This window comes from Gopherus evgoodei, chromosome 1 (assembly GCF_007399415.2).
Source record: "Gopherus evgoodei ecotype Sinaloan lineage chromosome 1, rGopEvg1_v1.p, whole genome shotgun sequence".
NCBI lineage: Eukaryota > Metazoa > Chordata > Testudines > Testudinidae > Gopherus > Gopherus evgoodei.
The window spans coordinates 280609514-280634713 of NC_044322.1; the positions used below are offsets into that span (position 1 = coordinate 280609514).

A 25200-nucleotide genomic window follows, 5' to 3' on the forward strand; every position below is an offset into this window, starting at 1 on the left:
AGTGAGACTGGCAGAAGGAGCAACTACAGGAGGGACATCAGGCTGGCAGAGCTAATGCCCAAATATGGCCAGAAGGAGGCGCTCTACAGTGAGTAGAGCACCCTGTGACAGACTCATATCCAGCATCTGATTGCCACAAACCACTCCCTGATCCAAGACAGGTTCCAGATGGTCCCTCTTGCCTTATATCAACCAATAAAAGAGATGCTCAATGAAATGAAGGAAGCAGGTATTATCAGAGAAAGCTTCAGTCCATGGGCCGCCTCCATTGTTCTGGTAAAGAAAAAAAAAGAGAGGGAAACTCCGCTTCTGTGTGGACTAATGGAAACTCAACCAAGTTATGTATAAGGATCACTCCCCCACAGAGCAGAAGCATTGACTGTCCTTAAATACGCCTCCCTTTTCTCCACCATTGAGCTAGCTTGTGGGTATTGGCAGGTACCAATGACATCACAGGACCAGGAAAAAATGGCCTTCATTACCCCTATAGGACTCTATGAATTCATGCACAGGCCATTTAGCCTCTGCAACACCCCAGGAACATTCCAGCAGCTGGTGGAGCATTGCCCGGGTAGGGAAAAAAATGGTTATTTACCTGCTGTTGTGCACATATGTATTCCGCTGCTGATGGTGTTAGTGTACCTAGGGCACTCAAGTCAGAGAGTTTTGCCAGCAGTAACACTAAGTGACACATGCACCCCTTCTCTCCTCACACTCTCAGGCAAGGGCAGAAAAAGGGCGTGGCTGCCATCTCCCTCCTTTCCTTTGCACCACTGTATGTCATGTCCAAGATAGCGGGAAAGATGAAAAGATTGTGGAATGTATAGGTGCACTACACATCTCTAAGAACAACAGTTACTATATGAATAAGTAATCATTTTTTCTCTTTTAAGTCATTGTGCACCTATACATTCCACTACAGGTGACTCATCAGCCCCTTAGAGGTACAGGGCCTTTGGATAATCTGATCAGAGATTGTAATGCCAATTTGCCAAAATTGGCATTGTTACAAGAGGTTTGAGTGATGGTATAATGAGCTAAAAAAGTAGGTACAGATGACTATGTTGCTGACTTGCAGATATCAGCTGTGGGAACATTGCTCAGAAAGGCTGAGGAAGTTGACAGAGCCCTGGTGGAGTGAACCATTATGCTCAGGGGAGGAGAAACTTGAGCAAGATTGTAGTAGAGCTTAATGTAATCAGAAATCCAATGCGAGATTCACTGAGTTGACACTACATAGAGCCTGGGAGAAGCCCTGAAGGATCTAGTGCAGTCAGGTAGAATGCCAAATCTCCATGAACATCCAAGGTATGAAGTGTTTCTTCAGCTTTAGAAAAATGGGGTTTCAGAAAAAAACCACTGGCAAATTAATAGTTTGATTCATTTGGAAATCTGGCACTACCTTAGACATAATGGCAGAGAGGAAGGAGGGTCAGGGCAAAGCTGGGAGGCAAGATCAAACCAGTATCTTAGATGCCTACATACAAATGCAAGAAGTATGGGTAATAAGCAGGAAGAACTAGAAGTGCTAATAAATAAATACAACTATGACATTGTTGGCATTACTGAAACTTGGTGGGATACTCCTCACGACTGGAATGTTGGTGTGGATGGGTATAGTTTGCTCAGGAAGGATAGACAGGGGAAAAAGGGAGGAGGTGTTGCCTTATATATTAAAAATGTACACACTTGGACTGAGGTGGAGATGAACATAGGAGACAGAAGTGTTGAGAGTCTCTGGGTTAGGCTAAAAGGGGTAAAAAACCCGGCTGATGTCGTGCTGGGAGTCTACTATAGGCCACCTAATCAGGTGGAAGAGATGGATGAGGCTTTTTTCAAACAACTAACAAAATCATCCAAAGCCCAAGATTTGGTAGTGATGGGGGACTTCAACTATCCAGATATATGTTGGGAAAATAACACCGCAGGGCACAGACTACCAATAAGTTCCTGGACTGCACTGCAGACAACTTTTTATTTCAGAAAGCTGAAAAAGCTACTAGGGGGGAAACTGTTCTAGACTTGATTTTAACAAATAGGGAGGAACTCGTTGAGAATTTGAAAGTAGAAGGAAGCTTGGGTGAAAGTGATCATGAAATCATAGAATTTGCAATTCTAAGGAAGGGTAGAAGAGAGTACAGCAGAATAGAGACAACGGATTTCAGGAAGACGGATTCTGGTAAATTCAGAGAGCTGATAGGTAAGGTCCCATGGGAATTAAGACTGAGGGGAAAAACAACTGAGGAGTTGGCAGTTTTTCAAAGGGACACTATTAAGGGCCCAAAAGCAAGTTATTCCGATGGTTAGGAAAGATAGAAAATGTGGCAAAAGACCACCTTGGCTTAACCACGAGATCTTGCGTGACCTACAAAATAAAAAAACGTCATATAAAAAATGGAAACTAGGTCAGATTACAAAGGATGAATATAGGCAAATAACACAGGAATGCAGAGGCAAGATTAGAAAGGCAAAGGCACAAAATGAGCTCAAACTAGCTATGGGAATAAAGGGAAACAAGAAGACTTTTTATCAATACATTAGAAGCAAGAGGAAGACCAAGGACAGGGTAGGCCCACTGCTCAGTGAGGAGGGAGAAACAGTAACGGGAGACTTGGAAATGGCAGAGATGCTTAATGACTTCTTTGTTTCGGTCTTCACTGAGAAGTCTGAAGGAATGTCTAATATAGTGAATGCTTATGGGAAGAGGGTAGGTTTAGAGGATAAAATAAAAAAGGAGCAAGTAAAAAATCACTTAGAAAAGTTAGATGCCTGCAAGTCACCAGGGCCTGATTAAATGCATCCTAGAATACTCAAGGAGTTAATAGAAGAGGTATCTGAGCCTCTAGCTATTATCTTTGGGAAATCATGGGAGACGGGGGAGATTTCAGAAGACTGGAAGGGGGCAAATATAGTGCCCATCTATAAAAAGGGAAATAAAAACAACCCAGGAAACTACAGACCAGTTAGTTTAACTTCTGTGCCAGGGAAGATAATGGAGCAGGTAATCAAAGATATCATCTGCAAACACTTGGAAGGTGGTAAGGTGATAGGGAATAGCCAGCATGGATTTGTAAAGAACAAATCGTGTCACACTAATCTGATAACGTTCTTTGATAGGATAACGAGCCTTGTGGATAAGGGAGAAGCGGTGGATGTGATATACCTAGACTTTAGTAAGGCATTTGATACGGTCTCGCATGATATTCTTATAGATAAACTAGGAAAGTACAATTTAGATGGGGCTACTATAAGGTGGGTGCATAACTGGCTGGATAACCACACTCAGAGAGTAGTTATTAATGGCTCCCAATCCTGCTGGAAAGGTATAACAAGTGGGGTTCCGCAGGGGTCTGTTTTGGGACCGGCTCTGTTCAATATCTTCATCAACGATTTAGATGTTGGCATAGAAAGTACGCTTATTAAGTTTGCGGACGATACCAAACTGGGAGGGATTGCAACTGCTTTGGAGGACAGGGTCAAAATTCAAAATGATCTGGACAAATTGGAGAAATGGTCTGAGGTAAACAGGATGAAGTTCAATAAAGATAAATGCAAAATACTCCACTTAGGAAGGAACAATCAGTTTCACACATACAGAATGGGAAGAGACTGTCTAGGAAGGAATATGGCAGAAAGATCTAGGGGTCATAGTAGACCACAAGCTTAATATGAGTCAACAGTGTGATACTGTTGCAAAAAAAGCAAACATGATTCTGGGATGCATTAACAGGTGTGTTGTAAACAAGACACGAGAAGTCATTCTTCCGCTTTACTCTGCGCTGGTCAGGCCTCAGCTGGAGTATTGTGTCCAGTTCTGGGCACCGCATTTCAAGAAAGATGTGGAGAAATAGGAGAGGGCCCAGAGAAGAGCAACAAGAATGATTAAAGGTCTTGAGAACATGACCTATGAAGGAAGACTGAAGGAATTGGGTTTGTTTAGTTTGGAAAAGAGAAGACTGAGAGGGGACATGATAGCAGTTTTCAGGTATCGAAAAGGGTGTCATCAGGAGGAGGGAGAAAACTTGTTCACCTTAGCCTCCAATGACAGAACAAGAAGCAATGGGCTTAAACTGCAGCAAGGGAGATTTAGGTTGGACATTAGGAAAAAGTTCCTAACTGTCAGGGTAGTTAAACACTGGAATAAATTGCCTAGGGAAGTTGTGGAATCTCCATCTCTGGAGACATTTAAGGGTAGGTTAGATAAATGTCTATTAGGGATAGTCTAGACAATATTTGGTCCTGCCATGAGGGCAGGGGACTGGACTCGATGACCTCTCGAGGTCCCTTCCAGTCCTGGAGTCTATGAGTCTATAAACTTAAGAGATAGCCTAATGGGAATCTTGTCTTTGTCAAAAATTATGAAAGGAGTATCACTGAAGAAAGCATGAAGTTCTGAAACCTCCATAGCAGAATTGATTGCCACCTGAAAAGCTGTTTTCATAAACAATAATAGTGAGGTTGTAGCCATAGGCTTGAAGGGGTGTGTGGTTCCTATGAGTTTGGTGAGGATTACACTAAGATCTCATACAGGTACAGGATCAGATACAGGATGGTAATCATTAATCTTTCAAGAATTGGGAAATGAGAGAGTAAAAGAAAATGGAAAATCCATCTACTTGCAGATGTAACACAGAAATGGAAGCCAGGTGACATCTCACAAAACTAACTGAAAGGTCTGGTGATTTCAGGTGCCAACATACAGTCTAGCATATACATAACTTCCATGTGATAGAGCGATAAATGTTGAATTTGTGTCCAAATCAAAAAAACTCTTCCACTTTGCTACACACGTGGCTCTAGCGTATTCTTTTCTTCTGCTCATCAAGATGGTCTGAACCATGTAGGAGCACAATTTCTCCTGAGAATTCAACCAGAGATCATCCATGCATAAAATGGAGAGATTGGAGGTTAGGATGTAGAGACTTGCCTTGGTTCTGGGACAGAATATCCTCAACTAGTGTAAAATTATTGGCAACTGGACAGAAAGCTGATGTAAGGCCAGGACCCAATATTGTCTTAGCAACACCTATGCAATAAAAATCAATGTTCTGTTTCTTTTCAGCTTCCTGAGTTCCCTACAGAATGAGAGGAACTGGAGGGAATGCATGTAGGAGATGACTGGATCATGGAAGAAGAAAGGTATCCGTGATGGAACTCAGACTGTGGCCTGGCTTAAGCAAAATCTCGTGCACTTGTTCAAGTTGGTCGCAAACCAGTCTATTGCTGGGTTCCCTAAGTGGTGGGAGTTCTGAAGGAGAATGTCCTTCCTGATTGTCCACTCATGTTGATGTACAAAAACCCTGCTGATGGAATCTGCAAGTGTGTTTCTCACTCCTGAAAGGTGAAAAGCCTTCAGAGAAACATAATTAATGAACAAATTCCACATGATGGTTGCCTCCTGGCACAGTTGAGGTCATCTTGCACCTCTCTGCTTGTTAAGATAAAACATGGCGGAAGTGTTGACTGTAAGAATTTGTATCACATAGTTCTCGATGGTAGACAAACATCTTGCTGGCCTGAAGAACAGCTCAGACCTCTAGCACATTCATACGGAGCGAAACTCCCTGGCGTGATCAAAGAGTTTGTTTCTGGAGTTGACCAAAATGGGTTCCCCAAACTTTGGTATATGCATCTGTTATCAGAGTTATATTCAGTTTTGGGGACAAAAACATAACTTTTTGGCACACTTAATGGGGATCCAGACACAAAATCAAGAGACTGAAGCATTCATGCAGAAACACAAATCCACAAGTCCAAAGAGTGGTTGGACAGACAACATTCCACATGCTAATAGATCCAGACCTACAGACAGTGGAGTTGAAGTCTGGCACATAACCCAAGAGCTGAAAGCTGACATGCACTGCTGTCTTAAGGTTGGACTTGAGGCTTCCAGAAAGGAAAGCTATAAATGATACCTACCCTTTCGAAGGTAAGTTATGGTGGTCCTGGCAATGAGGTCTGCACCAACAAAAGTTATGCACTGTGTTGATTGTAATTGTGATTTGTCCAAATTTAGTTTCAGGCCCAGCTGGGAGAACAGTTGTCTTATGACTAGGATGCTGTTTTGCACCTAGTCACTTGATTCTCCACAAACTAGCCAATCATCCAGGTAAGGAAATATTTGAATGGCCAAACAGCAGCGATGAGCTATCATTGCCATGCAATTGGTGAAGACTGTTGGGGCTGAGGACAATCTGAAGGGAAGCATTGTGTACCAATAACAGTTGGTGCTGCTATGAATTGAAGGTACTTCCTGTGCCAAAAATGTATCACCATGTGGAAGTATGCATCCTGTAAACAAAAGGCAGCATTCCAATTTCCCAGATCCCAGGGATAACAGAAACAAAGGTGAAAATCCTGAACTTGATTTTCTTGATGAAATACTTCAGCATTCTTAGATCTAGAATGGGGCAGAGGCCACCAGACTTTTTTGGGACCAGGAAATACTGGGAACAGAAGCCTTTTCCTATGTGTTGGTAAGGAACTTCTTCCTTCCTCTCAATTCTAGAAGAGACCATAGTTCTTGAAGTAATACACACTCATGAGAAAGGTCTTTGAAACGGATGGGGAAGGCTGATTGGAAAAAGAGAGGGAAGTAAATTGGATAACATATCCCTCCTTTACTCTGCTGAGCGCTCACATATCTGATGTGATGCTTTCCCAAGTACAGTGAAAAAGGGACAGACATGATCCAAAGAGAGGAGATATAGTCGGGGTGCTGTCTGACCAAGAAGTCAAAATGATTGCTTGGAAACTGCAGCTGCTTGGTGAGAAAGACCCCACCCGTACCCCGCTCCTTGCCCAATGGAGAAGGCTGGCAAATCAAAGAGGTCTTGGCTTTCACTTAGACCTCTGTTGGAATGAGGGTCTGGAGTAAGATTGCAGCCTAAACTGACTCCTCTTTGTAACCAGCATATATGCTCCTAATAAATGAAGCGTTGCATGAGAGTCCTTCAGTGTGTGAATAGCATCATCTGGTTAGCAGAAAACAGTTTAGAACTCTCAAAAGATACGTCTTCTATTGTGTTCTGCAGCTACCTTAGAATACCAGTAGCCTATAGCCACAAATAACACTGCATGGAGACTGCAATGGCTACAGAACGTGAGGCCATATCACGTGTTTACTGCTGCTTGAGGGGATGTATGAACCGTAAGATGTCTCTCAGAAACCAAAGCTAAAAACTGTTCTTTATGGTACTCTGGCAACTTGTCAGCAAATTTAGAAATTGCAGAGAAATTAATAAAATTATATTTTGACAAAAAAGTCTGATGAGAGACTTATTGGAAGAGCAGCGGTGGAATAAATTCTTCCTGCCATATAAACCCTGCCTCGTAAATTCTTTATCCTTGGGAGTGGCCTTAGGGTGAGACTGATGGGACCTCTCATTAGCAGGTGTGACCACCCAATGTATCAGGACTGGATGGGTAAAGAGCAGGCCAAAAACTTGTTGACGCACTTAGTATCGTCCATCCACTCACTTGGTCTACCTGAACTACAAACTGTATACAGATGTCAGCAACTAGGGGCTGTACTCTTCCAGGACCAGGAGAGGTGGGAGACGGTGAAAACATATGCCAGTCAAGCATTAAAACAATCAGATTGGAAGAACAAAATTACAACTCCTTCAAATTAGAATTCCTGGCTCTGGTCTGGGCAATCACCAAAAAGTTTAAGGGCTACCTGGCAGTGACCTGCTTCACTACATACATGGATAACAATCCACCGGAGCACATCGGCTCTGTCAAGATGGGTGCACTAGAACAATGCTGGATTTTAAGACTGGCCAACTACAATTTCTCTGGAATTCTGGTCTGGCAAGACACACCATTGCTGATGCCCTGTCCAGACTGCTGAAAACACTGGAACCAGAAGTACTGGATGATCATGTATTGGAAGCCCTGACCATGAAGTACTGGACTTAGAGATGCCATCCCCATTAAAGTGGCCCAGGCATGCTGCAAGTCAGCTGCAGTCAGCTCCTAGAACAAGGATCGGCAACCTTTGGCACACAGCTCACCAGGGTAAGCACCCTGGCGGGCCAGGCTGGTTTGTTTACCTGCGACGTCCGCAGGTTCAGCCTTTATGTAGTGCTATCTCTGAGAGGTTTCTATTGTACACAGTTCCTGGGATAATCCTTGTGCTTGTGTGCATTTCTGGCCCCATGGCAGGGGAGGAGCCAAACAGCGAAGTTGGAGAACCCAAGGAGGAGGCACTCAAGTCTGTCCCTGGGGTAGGCAGGAGAGGAGAAAAGAGCAATGAGGAAGGAGTACCCTGATGTTTTAAAAAACAAATAGGGGCCCCCCATCTGACTGATACAGCAGTTCTGAGGGTGTCAAGCCATGGGGTGTGGATGCTACATGGGAACAGGTGCGTTTATATGGTGGCGGGTGTAGGACGGGAAAGAGGCTAGGGAGCAGAGCCACTCCAAAACAGGGACGCAGAATTAACTATGGCCCACCTGGGTTGGTTTAACCTAATGAGCAGACAGGAGGGCAGGACAGGGACCAAGCCTGAGAAGGTTCAAAGAGAGAACAAAAGAAAGGGCAGAGGTAGGTTTGCTAGGTGTCCAGTTTTTGACCGGAAAGTATGGTCAAAAAGGGGACCTGGCAGTGTCCCATCAGTACTGTAGTACTGACTGGACATTAAAAATCCAGTTACTGGACTAACTGCAATCAGCATCCCTGCTGGGGGGGAGGGGGAAGAGCAGCTGCTGTTGCCTGGAGGAGCTGTTCAGCTGCTGATGGAAAGAACTGGCTCCTGGCCCACTAGCTCCAGCTCCAGCTCCAGCTCCAGCAGAGAGGTAGGTACTAGCGCAGTGCCACTGCCACCACCAAGGGAGATCCTGTCCACCTTCCCTTCTGCATCCCCCCTCAGTTTGTGCTCTGAATGCCCCCACCTCAGCCCCTCGCTCCGGGGACTGCTCCCTGTCCACCCTCCCGTGCCCCAATTGCCCCCAGCCCCTCAATCCTTCTCTGAGCCAGAGCCCTGCTGCTGTAGCCCGATTGGGCAGGCAGACTCCATGTCAGTTCCTCCCAGCCTAGCTCTGCAGGTGGCAGGTGAGTCCCAGGGGTCGGGGAGCAAGCTACGGAGTGGGGGAGAGCAAGCAACAGTGTGGGGGAGAGGAGTGAGTGGGAGTGGGGCCTCATGGGAAGAGGCAGGACAGGGGAAGGTCAGGGATGTCCAGTTTTCAGCAATGAGAAATTTGCCAACCATAGGGAAAAAAGAAGCAGCAGCACTGAGCTGGGGCAGAGACTGAGAAACCCCAGAATGCTGGGGTGCAGAGTCACAACTAGGAGCTGCTAGGAGAGGAACTAGCTGTTTGCAGAAGGAGACTCTTACAGACATGCAGCCTGGAGCTGGCAGGATAGCTGAGACCACACCAAAAGACCAATCAGTTTGCGTTCACAACAGAGGTGTTAACGCAGGTTGTATTGATGGGGGCCGACTTGTAGTTCGCAGGGGGCAGAGTCTGTGTGTGGCTGGGGACCATTTTGCTGTATGCTGTACCAAGAAAGTCTGTGTAGCCCCTGTTAAAGATCATGGCCTGGGTCTGTTCCTGGCTCTGCCTGGGTTAGATAACAGTGTTGTTCTATTGTTAATTGCATGCTAACTCTGACCTCCTAGGAGAGAGGGTTGATTTTTGTGCAAAGATATGGGGTTGGGACCTGGGACTCCTATTCCAACACTGGGAATCCCCACCTGACACATTGCTATGTGCAGCTATGTTTGGAGGCGCACCTGAGAAATTGTTTCGCAAGTCCATTCCACATGCTAAGGCCTGCTCTGACTGCAGCACAACAGAGAGAATACAATGGAAAGAAGTATGGACATGGTATAAAGGAAGAATGAGCTTTAGCACAAAATATTTTTCAGATCACAAGGTCAGAAAAAAATAACTTCTCTAGGTTTACATGATGAAGATTTGAAGTATCTACAATTTTTCTCTGCTCCAGCATATCTGTGCAAAATGTTTCAACTTCATAAAATTAAAAACTACATTTGATAGGAATGTTTCTAACTTTAAAATCTTTAGAAAGGGACATGCGCTATGCTTTCTGAAAATGTTATGCAAGTGGCAAAGAATTTTATATTACCTTCAGTATTTCAGGAATGTCACAGATATGAGTTTGTGAAGGTAATACTGATTCACTTCTTTCTCCTGCTGGATTAAAAAAAAAAGTAAAATGAAAATCAAAATCAACTGCACTGAATTTATAACACTAATAATAATTGACTAGTTCTATTAATAACTGAAGACCGTGGAAATAATAGTTTTCTTGCACTTGACTGTGAGATTAATCATATTATTTTGATTATTGCACATTTTTAATGCTCTAAACAGGGGTCAGCAACCTTCAGCACACAGTCCATCAGGATAATCCGCTGGCAGGCCGCGAGACATTTTGTTTACGTTGACCATCTGCAAGCATGGCCCCCTAGAGTTCTCAGTGGTTGTGGTTCACCGTTCTCGGCCAATAGGAGCTGCCAGAAATGGCTATCTTTTTGGCTTTCTGTCTCCTTCTCACTGGCTATTCTCTGGCTAATTCTCAGAGCTTTGTCTCACAAACAGACCTACCTCCATTCAGCAAAACCCAGAGAAACTCTTCTGCCCACATTGCTGTTTCTGACTGGCCTTGCATATGGCCTGTGTTTTGGGTGGTGGCTCATACTGTCTCCAGCTATCTTACTCCATAAAGAAGCTTAACTGCTTCTTCCATTTATTCTGAATGAATGGCATCTGTCACACTCACCAACTTAGATCTAAAACATTTATATTTTATAGCATTTATTTAAAATAAAATCAAGCATGCTGCTATCAACAACCAACCAAAACAAATAAACATATTTGAAAACCTCTCTCAGACTTCAATTCAGAAAATGGTCAACAAAAAAGAAAACTGATTAGCAAATTATATATTATTTTTAGATATTCCTTCCATACCTACTTCCAATAACACTCCTATTACCTTGTTGAACATTTTACCTGTTTTTGCTGATTTATTTGCACAGTCAGCTATGTTCTCCAATATTGCAGTCAGACGTAATGTGACCTCTGCAAGTACTACCACATTAGCATCTACTATGTTACTGCTGTGAATTACTTCATTTATTATCCAAAGTATGTGAACCCACTAGAAGAAAAATATATAAAGCAAGAATCTTAAAGCTGTTCAAAAAACTGAATAAAAAAAATTCATATTTATGATTCCAAACATTGATGATTTTTTGCACTCCAAATTGTCTAGAGACACTTGTAAATTGATCATAACATATTAGGCATGGAAGCTATGAAAGCATATGATCCAATGTTGTTTGCGCCCTACAGTGATCCTTAGATAGGATGAGATCCTTAACCCCACTCCAGTTCCTTTATGCTAGGTAAAAGGGATGAAGCAGCATAAAGGGGTTCTAAATACCCAATACTCCTGGCCTGGGTACAGAAAATGACAGCCATAAAGCTGCTGTCCAAAGACCCCCTCTGAAGCCCTGATGTACTTGGGAGAGAAGGGTGCCTGGGGCAGGGTCACAGGGCTATACATATTCTTGGCAGTGTTGCTGTCCACAGGTCAGCCCCAGGAGGCTGTCATAACACATAAGGCTCCCAGGAGTCTGTGTTTAATTACAGCAGGGGCCTCTTCAACCTTTCGAGCCATCTTTGCCCTCCCATCTTTCCACAACCTCCTTTCTCCTGAGCTACAAGTTCTCTACTGCACCAAGAGGGGTACATCTACTCTGCAGAAAAACAATAAACCCACAGCTGCAAGTCTCCGAGCCTGGGTCAGCTGACTTAGGCTTGTGCTATGGGGCTAAAAATAGCAGTGTAGACAATCCTGCTCAGGCTGAAGCCAGGGCTCAGGAAATCAGCAAGATGGGTTTGTCTTAGAATGCAAGCTCCAGTCCAAGCAGAAACATCTACACTGCTATTTTTAGCCCTGTAGTGCAAGCCCAAGTCAGCTGACCCAGGCTCGGAGACTCTCTGCTGCGAGGCTGGGGTGGGGGGTTGGTTTTTTTTTTTGGAAGTGTAGACATTGTTATTTTTGTGCAGAGGCACATCACAAAACCTCACCCCACAGTATTTGGGGGATTTCCTTGAAGCATATGTTTCTTCCTGTCATAAACAGATAGCTAAGGGTTAACGTCTCTTTCACCTGGAAAGAAGTAATCTGAACCACCTGACCAGAGGACCAATCAGGAAACAGGATTTTTTTCAACTCTGGGTGGAGGGAATTTTGTGTCTGAGTTCTTTGTCTTCTGCCTGTATGCTCTCTCGGATGAGAAGTTTTTCTATTTCCTGCTTTCTAATCTTCTGTTTCCCAGTTGTGAGTACCAAAGATCAGACAGGGATTTATATGTTCTTTTGTATTTACATGTCTATAATTGCTGAAGTGCTTTGAATTGTATTCTTTTTGAATAAGGCTGTTTATTCATATTTCTTTTAAGCAATTGACCCTGTATTTGTCACCTTAATACAGAGAGACCATTTGTATGTATTTTTCTTTCTTTTTCTATAAAGCTTTCTTTTAAGACCTGTTGGAGTTTTTCTTTAGTGGGGAACTTCAGGGAATTGGGTCTGCAGCTCACCAGGGAATTGGTGGGAGGAAGAAGTCAGGGGGAGGTCTGTGTGTGTTAGATTTACTAGCCTGATTTTGCATTCCCTCTGGGTGAAGAGGAAAGTGCTTTTGTTTCCAGGACTGGAATTACAGAGGGTGGACTTCCTCTGCTTAGATTCATGGAGGTTGCTTCTGTGTATCTCTCCAGGAGCATCTGGAGGGGGGAAGGGAAAAGTTTTATTTCCCTTTGTTGTGAGACTCAAGGATTTGGGTCTTGTGGTCCCCAGGGAAGGGTTTCGGGGGGACCAGAGTGCCCCAAAACACTCTAATTTTTTGGGTGGTGGCAGCAGTACCAGGTCCAAGCTGGTAACTAAGCTTGGAGGTTTTTCATGCTAACCCCCATATTTTGGACGCTAAGGTCCAAATCTGGGACTAGGTTATGACACTTCCTTTCAATAATAACAAGAATATTTGTATGGGAAGTGTTTCCCCTAACACTGTGTACCCAGCCACCTTGAACAATCTGTTATTTTCATTTTGTCTGATTATCCCCCAGTAACAGACTGGACTTCACAAAGAAACGGAACAGAGATCTGTTGTGTGTCTTGTCTCGCTCTTTTTTTTCCAAGGCGCTTTCAGGTGGGAGTCAAGGAGGGTTGTTCTCATCCCAATAATTAAATTACTAAGAATATGTATATACATGTGAAGAAAATAGTGGAGAAATGAAAAACACTGTCATTAAAATTAGTGCATTTTTTTATACTTTACAATGTATATGTACCAGTTTGGAATTACTTCTGCGATTTGAGACCTAAATTTTAACTTGGGTTAGCCATCAGAGAACGCATTCATGTGAATGGTAATAGAATAAGAAAAAAGGAGTACTTTGTAAGCTTTGAATTTGTAGATATATTTTAAGCAGGCACTTCCACTCATTTGGATCCGCTGAACTCCCACTTTGCACTTCTGCCACAGAAACATTACTATATCAACAAGTATTTCTTTATCTGGCTGGAGAGTCTGGGGGAAAAAAAGATGTTACCATAGCTGCATAAACAGGTGCAGACAAATTAGTTTTTAGTACAGAGAGTAGCCAATTTATACTTTGCCACATTTAGTGTTCTTATAAGGGATGCCATCAACATGAAATCTAGCCAATATTTTTTTTAAGAAGAGTTAAAAGTCATTTCAGGTATATAATCTGTCCCCTGTCCCCACCTGCCAATTTTGGGGGGAGGGGTGTGGAATATAATCATTTTTTATTAATTTCTTTTCTCTTGTTGCTATGTGAAAGATTCACACAAAGAAAAGGGTAGAGTAATTAACTATATAGGGAAACAGCAAATGTGCTACATGAAAAGTGCTGCAACAAGTAAACAAACTGAAAAAACATGAAAAATAATATGGGTCACTAGTTATATTAACCTTAGGAGTTGCTTGAGAAACAGTAAGTAAAAAATGTAAGTGAGATTTTTAAGTTGAAAGTGTCTTTTCTCCTTTTCTGCTTAGAATTGCTGCAGTACAGTATAAGCTCCCAGTTTGCCACAAACATTATGTGCTATCATTATGGCTTTATGGAGACTAGGGAAATATGCCAGCGAACACATCTTAATTAAGAGTTGTTTAAAAGCGTATTATCTCCTAGTAATGATGCATTTTAACATCTTGAATTACATTTTATCTGGTTGCACCCATATTTGTAAAGGTGTTAAAAACTATCTAAGTTAACTGCTGTTTAAAAAATGTGTTAGTATATAAATAAAACATGGGTATGTCTTCATTGCAGTGTTAAATAAAGTTATCTACAATGGAGTTACTTCTCTCAAGTTAGCTTCCATTGAATGAGAGCAGCCATACTGAGAAATAACGCTTGAACTGCAATGGTGGTGTTGCACTCACTTGTGTGTGATCCTAACACTTCTGGAGTTGTACCCCAGGAGTCTTAGCACTGCAGTAAGCTCAACCAGTCTATGAATTCTTTCCCAATGAATTGGAAGAGAACGTTTCTATACTTTCTGGGCACACAGGAGGAACTGTGGGAAGGCAGTGAAGAACTAGCAGCACTCAAGTGGTTTTAACCTGCATTTACACTACAGAGTGGTCATGTAAGCAGCTGACAAGTTGTGCTAGCTGGAGCTTTAGCCTATACCCCCTAAGGCTCGAGATACATTCCACTATATTTGAACATACTTGCTTCCCTGAGTGCAACACAGCAAAAAGGAATTTGGTCTCCTTCCTTGATTATTAGAAAGCTGCAGTTAGCCTGGTAGTTTGAAAATGGCTTTAATAATTTTATGAAACTAGTTTAATTACATAGGACTAATCATAATAAAAAGTAAATTAAAACAAATAAAATAAATCGCAATCAATCACATTTCTTATGTATTCATTAATTTCATTTTTGTTGTAATTTGTAAAGCTTGTCAACCATGCATAACTTCCCCTGACCTTGAATTACATATAATGGTACTGTCAAGAATCAGAGCCTGCTGCAGAGCCAGTCTCCAGGAAATCTAATGAGTGCAGCTGACCTGTAGTAGGCTGCCTGATTGGCTGTGCCAACTGATTGGTTGGAGGAGTCTCTGAGGCCCTGCAGCAGTTCAGAGGCTGCTCAAAGCACTTCCTAACACCTCTATTAGCTTCTGCTCCTGCCTTTGTTCTCTCCAGATAACCCAGTTCTGACCCTTGACTCTGATTCCTGACTCTCTGATTTCAGCTCTGACTCTTGGCTCTGGCACCTGGCCTTTGAATCCAGCTCTGACCCTGGATTCTGACTCCTGGCTACCCCAACTCCTGTTCTAACTGCTAGGCATGACTCCTACTCTGATCACTGGGCCTGACTCCTGCTCCAATCACTAGGCAAGACTGCCCAAGTCCTAGTAATTTGACAGATACAATAGCAAGTACTGCATAGAAGAAATGTGCATAATTCTTTTATACCTGCTTAGATGTACATACGCAGGAAAACACTGTGGTTGCCAAAGTGACAAGATCATCAGAAGGGTCTCCAGGCTTTAGGGATCCTTCTACAGTCACAATTGATAAAGGAGGAAAAAGTAAAATCAAGACATTATTTCCTCATACAAATTTCATAAAAACATGATGATTTCAATTAGGGTGACCAGATGTCCCGATTTTACAGGGACAGTCCCGATTTCTGGGTCTTTTTCTTCTATAGGCTTCTACTACCCCCCATCCCTTGTCCCGATTTTTTGTACTTGCTGTCTGGTCAGCCTAATTTCAATGCAGCTACTCCAACCTGCACCAGCTGCAATATGGTTCAGGAAATAGTAAATATGAAGGAGAAGCACATTCCCCATTTTACACATTCCCCACTTCTGTGAAGAATGAACATTACCATTTTGGTACATGGAAATGTTTTCAAAATGCACGTAATTTTGTGGATGTCAGAATACAGATTTAAATGACAGTACACTTTAACAAGTTTTTTTTTTTTAAATAAAAAGGAATCTCAGATATATGAACCATAAAAAAGTGCAAAATAAAATCATACAAATCTGTTCCATCCCAGGCTCATTTTTTTTCTGGAAAACTGTCTGAAAACAAAAGTTAGAATTGTCGCCCATTTATTGGAAAGTCATTAAGTCATGATTTGACAAGACAGTTCAGGAGGTCATAATTTCTCAACTGTTAGTTACAGTGGCAGAAAATTGTATACTGTATTTTAAAGAACTTCTTCACAACAAATAAAACTTCTTGCTGAAAAAATTACATTTGAAATGTAATTAGTTCAGCTCATAGCTGTAACTGTCTACAACACACCTTGAAGTGCTATTGTTCTTCTTCCAGAACTGCGAGATATCGTGGCTTCCTTAAAAATATTTTCCTGGACAGAGAGGCCATGTTTAGATCTTCTTGTAGACACTAGAGGTTGCATCGCAATAATAAGCCTGAGTTCCATTTCTGCTTTCTTCCATATTGGATCATCTTGATTCTAATAGTTTAAACAGAAATAAGTAATGGAAATTTGCCTTAATAATTTATGAACCTAAGTCTGTTTTAATACCCTCATGTATACCGTACAGTAAATTTGGATTACCTGAAGAAAATTAGCAATCAGTCCAATAGTAGAATCAAATACATCCCACTCTTCATAGCTGAAAGCTAACTTTATAAACTTCATAGCAGCTTCTCCAGAAACACCATTTTTCCCTACAACAATGGCAAATAAAAATACAATTATTTTTAAAAATACAACATTCAGTAAAATTAAAGCTATTTTTAGCATCTGTGTAATACAAAGCTAAAATCCACACAAGAATTCTGCAAACATTGAACAATCTTGAGGGATTTCTCAATAACTCCACAAAATAGACTTTTTGTATTATATGGCTGGATATTTTTCAGTGTTTATAAGACTGGACTGACATACCTGCATTGTCATGTTAATTCCAAAAGTCCATGTTGCTGCTGCATTAATGAGTCTTTTTGATGAAGTCATGGACCTAATTCTACATGCCTCCAGATATAACCTCAGAATGGTTGCGACCACAGTCCCCACATATGTCCCTCCCTCCAATTATTACTTTTAGGAACGTGAAAAACTTGTGCAAAGACAGCTGAATAGTTCTCATTGCTATATCTGCAAATATACATATACATACTGGAGAGCCTCTTCTCCCTACCCTTTCAAGTTAATTCAGATAGGTGCAGGACAGAATAGGGAGTCTCCTGCTCCTTTCTACCATAGGCAAGGGCCCCAGGTAGTATATTCAGCAGTTTTCCACAGCCCCAAGGCAATGTTCTAGTGAGTGAGCTCCAAAAGGTATTCCCTTTGGTTGAAGGTGCTGGGAAGAGGGTTAGATTAATGTTTGGCAGCAGGTATCTTTTTGAATGAGCACTAAGCACTGCTTCAAAGCCATGTCATCCTGCTCTGCACAGAAACGATTACTCAAGGACCCTTTGCTCAGCCACGTCCACCCCCTCATCTCCCTAAGCACATTTCACAATTATAACATCAGATGTTAGCCTTTGATATTTGTAAAGCACCTGAAGATCTCTGGATCAACTGTGTTATGTATGTTCAGAGTAGTAGCATTTTATTATGACACCTGTATGTTTACAACTTGCTACTTCAGTAAAGCTTGTAATAGCTTTTTAATTAAAATGGAAACAATATTTAATTATTAGTTCTGATTGCGTGAATACTAATAGAAGGTAGGATCTTGCAAACTTTGTAGGCATAGAACTGCCATTGGAGTTCAGCATGCTGAGAGTTTGCATGCTGAGAGTTTGCATGACTAGATTCAAAATGCTTTGAAAATCCAAACTAATTTACCCATTAATATAAGCTGCAGAAGTGTCGATGATGCACTTATTACACCAGAAGACTCAGTACAATAACTTCCTTGTGTACTAGCAAAGCTGCCGCCACCTATAACAAAAGTAACTCATCAGATAATTATACATAATTATACAATTTGTTTGATGTTATATTTTATTTAGTCATAATCAGAACTGCTCAGAAACCAGAATTTCTGTTGTGCAGGAAATTTTAAAATTAAAAAAAATCATCATAATGAAAACTCACAACTTCAAAATTTACATGGAACAAAGAGAGTCCAAAATTTTTGTTATGAAAAATCAAAAAAAAGTTCTGTTTTGACTTTTTCTCAACAAATTAATGAGTCTCCCCAAGCTGCCCAGAGCTCAGGGAGCCCACTTTCTGGACTACATAAGAACATAAAAACTTAAGATCAGTCATACTGGGTGAGCCAAAAGTTCCAACTAGCCCAGTATCCTGTCTTCCAGCAGTGGCCAATGCCAGGTGCCCCAGAGAGAATGAACAGAACAGGTAATCATCAAGTGATCCATCCCGTCACCAATTCTCAGCTTCTGGCAAACAGAGGCTAGGGACACCAGCCTTATCCATTATGACTAATATCCACTGATGAACATATCCTCCATAAATTTATATAGTTCTATTTTGAACCCTGCTATAGTCTTGACCTTCACAACATCCTCTGGCAAAGAGTTCCACAGCTTGACTGTGCATTGTGTGAAGAAAATACTTCCTCTTGTTTGTTTCAAACATGCTGCCTATTAATTTCATTTGGTGACCCCTAGTTCTTGTGTTCTGAGAAGCATTAAATAACACTTCCTTATTTACTTTCTCCACAGCATTCATGATTTTACAGACCTCTATCATATCCCCCCTTAGTTGTCACTTTTCCAAGCTGAGAAGTCCCAGTCTTATTAATCTCTCCTTGTACAGAATCCATTCCATACCCCTAATCATTTCTTTCAGAACCTTTTCCAATTCCAATATATCTTTTTTGAGATGGGGCAACCACATCTGAAAGCAGTATTCAAGATGTGGGCCATATCATGGATTTATAAAGAAAATATCATATTGCCTCTATCTTCTCTGTCCCTCTCCTAATGATTCCCAACATTCTGTTAGCTTTTTTGACTGCCACTGCACATTGAGTGGATGTTTTCAGAGAACTATCTGCAATGACTCCAAGACCTCTCTCTCTTGAGTGGTAACAGCTAATTTAGACCCCATCACTTCATCTGTATAGTCAGGATTACATTTTCCAATGTGCATTACTTTGCATTTAATCAACATTGAATTTCTGCCATTTTGTTGCCCAATCACCCAGTTTTGAGAGTGAGAGATCCCTTTGTAGCTCTTTGAGCTCTGCTTGGGACTTCACTATCTTGAGTAGTTTTATATTATCTGCAAATTTTTCCACCTCAGTGTTTACCCCTTTTTCCAGATCATTTATGAATATGTTGAATAGTACCAGTCCCAGTACAAACCCTTGTGGGACAACCACTCTCTCCATTCTGAAAACTGACCATTTATTCCTTCCCTTTGTTTCCTATCTTTAAACCACATATAAATCCATGAGAGGACCTTCCCTCTTATCCCATGACAGATTACTCTGGCTTAAAAGCCTTTGGTGAGGGACTTCGTCAAAGAGTATCTGAAAATCTAAGTACACTATATCCACTGGATCCCCCTTGTTGACCCCCTCAAAGAATTCTAGTAGATTGGTGAGGCATGTTCATCTATGTGTCTGACAATTCTGTTTTTTTACTATAGTTTCAACCAGTTTGCCTGGTACTGGGGTCAGGCTTACTGGCCTGTAATTGCCAGGATCACCTGTGGAACCTTTTTTAAAAATTGGTGTCACATTAGCTATCCTCCAGACATTTGGTACAGAAGCTGATTTAAATGATAAGCTACAAACCACAATTAGTTGTTCTGCAATTTCACATTTGAGTTCCTTCAGAACTCTTAGGTGAATAAAATCTGGTCCTGGTGACTTATTAATGTTTAGTTTATCGATTTGTTCCAAAACCTCATCTAATGATATCTCAGTCTGGGACAGTTGGTTCCTCATATTTGTCACCTAAAAAGAATGGCTCAGATTGGGGAATCTCCTTCAAAACCTCAGCCATGAAGACCGATGCAGATAACGTATTTAGTTTCTCTGCAATGGCTTTATCGCTCGAGTGCTCCTTTAGCATCTTGATAATCCAGTGGCCCCACTGTTGTTAAGCAGGCTTCCTGCTTCTGATGTATTTAAAAAAAAATTGTTATTACTTTTGAGTCTTTGGCTAGCTGTTCTTCACATTCTTTTTTGGCCTTCCTAATTATATTTTTACACTTCACTTACCAGAGTTTATGCTCCTTTTTATTTTCCTCACTAGGATTTAACTACCCAGAAGCTAGGAAGCCCTGACAACTCTGGCTCAAACTGGGGCTTCCAGAGCTTCCAGGATCCCAGCTCTGTGGCAGCCCACAATACCGGCAGACAAGCTGTCAGGAAGCCTGCCTGGTTTCTGTTGGAAGAGTCAATAAAGCCAACACATTCCCACACAATATTTTTATTTTGATTATCAGCATTTTCTGACAGAAAAGATTTGTTAGAAAACTTCTGACCAGCTCTAGTCATAATGATCTTGGAAGTAAAATACAATTATTAAATGTATTTACTTTATACATGAATTTTATTACCCAAACATCTTCCACTCCATGGTTTTAATTCTGTCCTTATTTACACCTCCATAGAACTCTACTGACTTAAATGGATAGGCCTGGGGTGAAAATCAGTGCAAAATTTGGCTCCTGAAGTATCCTTCTGAACAACTATTTTATGTGGTAAATAAACTGGATTAGATAAATTCTCTCCAAAATTACACTCATGCAACTGAAATTAAAGTTAGTGGGGATGCATGGGAGTGACTCTGGACAGAAAATTACCTGCTCTATATACCCAAACACATGAGATTAAAAATGCTTTAAGCAGTGCCAGGGCAAATCTAAGAAACAGAGATCTTTGGTTAATAATTTGAAACATTCTAGGCATACACATAATAACGAGCAACTAAGCATTTGGCTGTCAAAGACCTACTGTCACATGAAGTTTGCACTAAAGAGACTTGTCAGCAAATCCCAAGAGAAATGTGCAGCCGTCAGCTGCGATTTTAATTACATGATTAGTAGATTTGTGCATGTTTTTTTAAACAGAGGCTATTTAAATGGTTTTACCAGCAATAAAACATATTCATTCAGGGTGAAATTAACTCCTCCCCACACAAAGCTTGACTAAATGTACTTTGTTCAGGGAATGAAGTGGATGTCAAGGGATGGAATCCACCATCACAACATACAGGCTGGCTATAGGACTCCATCACAGCCCATTGGAAGCCAGCATTCCAGCCCACGTGCTAAAATAGCAACCACAGTCTCCATATCCCCTATGCTGGAATGACTAGATACAAATAAGCATATATCAAGTGGGTCCTACCCTGGGTCATCACAAAGACCCCTTCCATGGTGACCTATTCAGAAAAGGTGCAGACTTTCTGTGAAGCACAAGGAGTTACTCCAGATATACACTGGTAAAACTGAAAGCTGAATCTGGCCAAAAGTTTAAACTTACTTACATCAAATGTTGTAAAGGCAAAATTTAAAAAAAAATTAAGTTTGATTTTTTTCAGTGCTATGGTTATAACTGAAACACATACTTCTGCAGGTGAGTTTTTTCTTTTATGGGCATAAGAAACATTGAGGTTCTTTACCAGTGTATTTTCATTTTTATGCCATTACCTGCCAGGATATCCATGCCTGCAAAAAAAAGCTCTGAAACCACATCTCGAATCTCAGTTTCATCGGGAACAGGTGGAGCAGGGCGCAACGCTTGTCTATTACTATCAGAGAGAGCTTCTAGGATGGCAAGGAAATGGGCTGCAGTGCCATCAAACATCTCTGTCAGCAGCCGTTCTGTAACAGTACGAGGCCATGGCAACTAAACAAGAGATAAATCTTTGTAAGATTTTGTAATATTTCAAATGTGTTACAATAAAGCAACAGTTTTTTCAAAACAGTTCTCTGTGAAAAAGTGAGTGCAAATACAATAACACTGCAGTATACATCGTGGTTGTGAATTCTATGATCCAGATGTATGGCAAAGTATCAGGCCAAATTTGTAAGGTACCTAAGGAAGGCATGAATTTCACAATAACCACATACACTGTTGCACACCATTCTAGTTAGAAAACAACACAATGAAAATTGTGAAAGGAAAAAAATATATTAAGCCCATGTAGTTCAAAGCTATCCAGATCTTGTCCTGTAATCACATGGGCTTGATCACTGGGCGCTGAGGACTCTCAGCACTTCACAGGAAGTCAGTGAATATTGACGGTGATCAGCACCCCACAGGACTAAAGCTACAGTCCATTAGGTTGCTCCTTTGGTCTGTACATTTTCCAACCAACACAATGTAAAACGTAAGACAACACACACAAAACCATATGCATTATGTTTGGCTGCTAAGCAATGATAAATCTATAAAATAAAATAATAAAACTGATCTCATGTTGCTTTGTTTACATGACTGTTCTTTCCTTGTCAAAATCATTACCAGGTATGGAGCACTGAAGTGGAGACCCAGTATTTAATGGTCAGCTGCTCCATTTCATCATCACTTCAGTTACAATAATTTATTTCAAGTATCAGAGGGGTAGCCGTGTTAGTTTGGATCTGTAAAAGCAGCAAAGAATCCTGTGGCACCTTATAGACTAACAGACATTTTGGAGCATGAGCTTTCATGGGTGAATACCCACTTCGTCAGATGCACGTAGTGGAAATTTCCAGGGGCAGGTATATATATGCAAGCAAGCTAGAAATAATGAGGTTAGTTCAATCAGCAAGGATGAGGCCGTGTTCTAGCAGTTGAGGTGTGAAAACCAAGGGAGGAGAAACTGGTTCTGTAGTTGGCAAGCCATTCACAGTCTTTGTTCAATCCTGAGCTGATGGTGTCAAATTTGCAGATGAACTGAAGCTCAGCAGTTTCTCTTTGAAGTCTAGTCCTGAAGTTTTTTTGCTGCAGGATGGCCACCTTAAGGTCTGCTATAGTGTGGCCAGGGAGGTTGAAGTGCTCTCCTAAAGGTTTTTGTATATTTCCATTCCTAATATCTGATTTATGTCCATTTATCCTTTTCCATAGAGACTGTCCAGTTTGGCCAATGTACATAGTAGAGGGGCATTGCTGGCATATGATGGCGTATATTACATTGGTGGACATGCAGGTGAATGAACCGGTGATGGTGTGGCTGATCTGGTTAGGTCCTGTGATGGTATCACTGGTGTAGATATGTGGGCAGAGTTGGCATCGAGGTTTGTTGCACGGATTGGTTCCTGAGTTAGAGTTACTATGATGCGGTGTGTAGTTACTGGTGAGAATATGTTTCAGGTTGGCAGGTTGTCTGTGGGCGAGGACTGGCCTGCCACCCAAGGCCTGTGAAAGTGTGGGGTCATTGTCCAGGATGGGTTGTAGATCCCTGATGATGCGTTGGAGGGGTTTTAGCTGGGGACTGTATGTGATGGCCTGGAGTCCTGTTGTTTTCTTTCTTGGGTTTGTCTTGCAGTAGGAGGCTCCTGGGTACACGTCTGGCTCTGCTGATCTGTTTCCTTATTTCCTCGTGTGAGTATTGTAGTTTTGATAATGCTTGGTGGAGATTTTGTAGGTGTTGGTCTCTGCCTGTGGGGTTAGAGTAGATGTGGTTGTTCCTCAGTGCTTGGCTGTAGACAATGGATCGCGTGATGTGCCTGGGATGGAAGCTGGAGGCATGAAGGTAGGCATAGTGGTTGGTAGGTTTTCGGTGTAGGGTGGTGTTAATGTGACCATCACATATTTGCACCGTGGTGTCTAGGAAGTGGACCTCCCATGTAGATTGGTCCAGGCTGAGGTTGATGGTGGGGTGGAAGCTGTTGAAATCGTGGTGGAATTTTTCCAGAGTCTCCTTCCCATGGATCCAGATGATGAAGATGTCATCAATGTAGCGTAGGTAGAGAAGGAGCATGAGTGGATGGGAGCTGAGGAAGCGTTGTTCCAGGTCGGCCATAAATATATTGGCATATTGTGGGGCCATGCGGGTGCCCATAGCGGTGCCACTGATCTGGAGATATATATTGTCATCAAATTTGAAATAGTTGTGTGTGAGGATAAAGGCACAGAGCTCAGCAGCCAGTTGTGCTGTGGCATCATCAGGGATACTGTTCCTGACCGCTTGTATTCCATCTGTGTGTAGGATGTTTGTGTAAAGAGCCTCTACATCCATGGTGGCTAGGATGGTGTTTTCAGGAAGCTCATCAATGCATTGTAGTTTCCTCAGGAAATCAGTGGTGTCACGGAGATAGCTGGGAGTGCTGGTGGCATAGGGTCTGAGTAGAGAGTCCACATATCCAGACAGTCCTTCAGTGAGAGTGCCAATGCCCGAGATGATCGGGCGTCCAGGATTTCTGGGTTTGTGGATCTTGGGTAGTAGATAGAATAACCCTGGTCGGGGCTCTAAGGGTATGTTGATTTGTTCCGGTGTTAGTGTAGGGAGTGTCCTGAGTAGATGTTGCAGTTTCTTAGTGTATTCCTCAGTGGGATCTGAGGGAAGTTGCCTGTAGAATTTGGTGTTGGAGAATTGTCTGGCAGCCTCCTTTTGGTAGTCAGACCTGTTCGTGATGACAACAGCACCTCCTTTATCAGCCTCTTTGATGATAATGTCAGGGTGGTTTCTGAGGCTGTGGATGGCATTGCATTCTGCACGACCTAAGTTATGAGGCAAGCGATGTTGTTTTTCCACAATTTCTGCCTGTGCATGTCGGCGGAAGCATTCAATGTAGAGGTCCACACTGTCATTTCGACCCTCAGGAGGAGTCCATGTGGAGTTCTTCTTGTGCTGTTGGTGGGAGGGTACCTGTGTATCAGTGCGCTGTTCAGTGTTGTCCTGAAAGTATTCTTTGAGTTGGAGACGGCGAAAGTAGGCTTCCAGATCACCGCAGAACTGTATCATGTTGGTGCGGGTGGCAGGGCAGAAAGAGTGTCCCCAAGATAGGACAGACTTTTCTTCTGGGCTGAGTGTGTAGTTGGATAGATTGACGATATTGCTGGATGGGTTGGGGGTACCACTGTTGTGGCCCCATGTGGCAGGTAGGAGTTTAGACACCTTACAGTCCTTTTTCCTTTGTAGAGAGGTGAAGTGAGTAATGTAGATCTCCTGTCTTATTTTAGTGAAGGTTCGTTTGTATGGAAGTTTAGTTATTAATGAGAGTCTCCAGGTTGGAGAGCTCTTTTTTGATGTTTTCCTGTTTGCTGTATAGGATCCTGATCAGGT

The 25200-nt window shown here is 42.0% G+C and overlaps 1 protein-coding gene across 1 annotated transcript in view; it reads right to left on the bottom strand.

The window, feature by feature from the left end:
* CFAP54 (cilia and flagella associated protein 54) overlaps positions 1 to 25200 on the bottom strand; it is a 226138-nt gene that overhangs the window by 171390 nt on the left and 29548 nt on the right. Inside the window, 8 exon segments of the mRNA XM_030548506.1 lie at positions 10096 to 10160; positions 10986 to 11133; positions 13438 to 13572; positions 15493 to 15578; positions 16336 to 16507; positions 16613 to 16725; positions 17852 to 17947; positions 21638 to 21836. Coding sequence (XP_030404366.1) covers positions 10096 to 10160; positions 10986 to 11133; positions 13438 to 13572; positions 15493 to 15578; positions 16336 to 16507; positions 16613 to 16725; positions 17852 to 17947; positions 21638 to 21836 — 1014 coding nt within the window.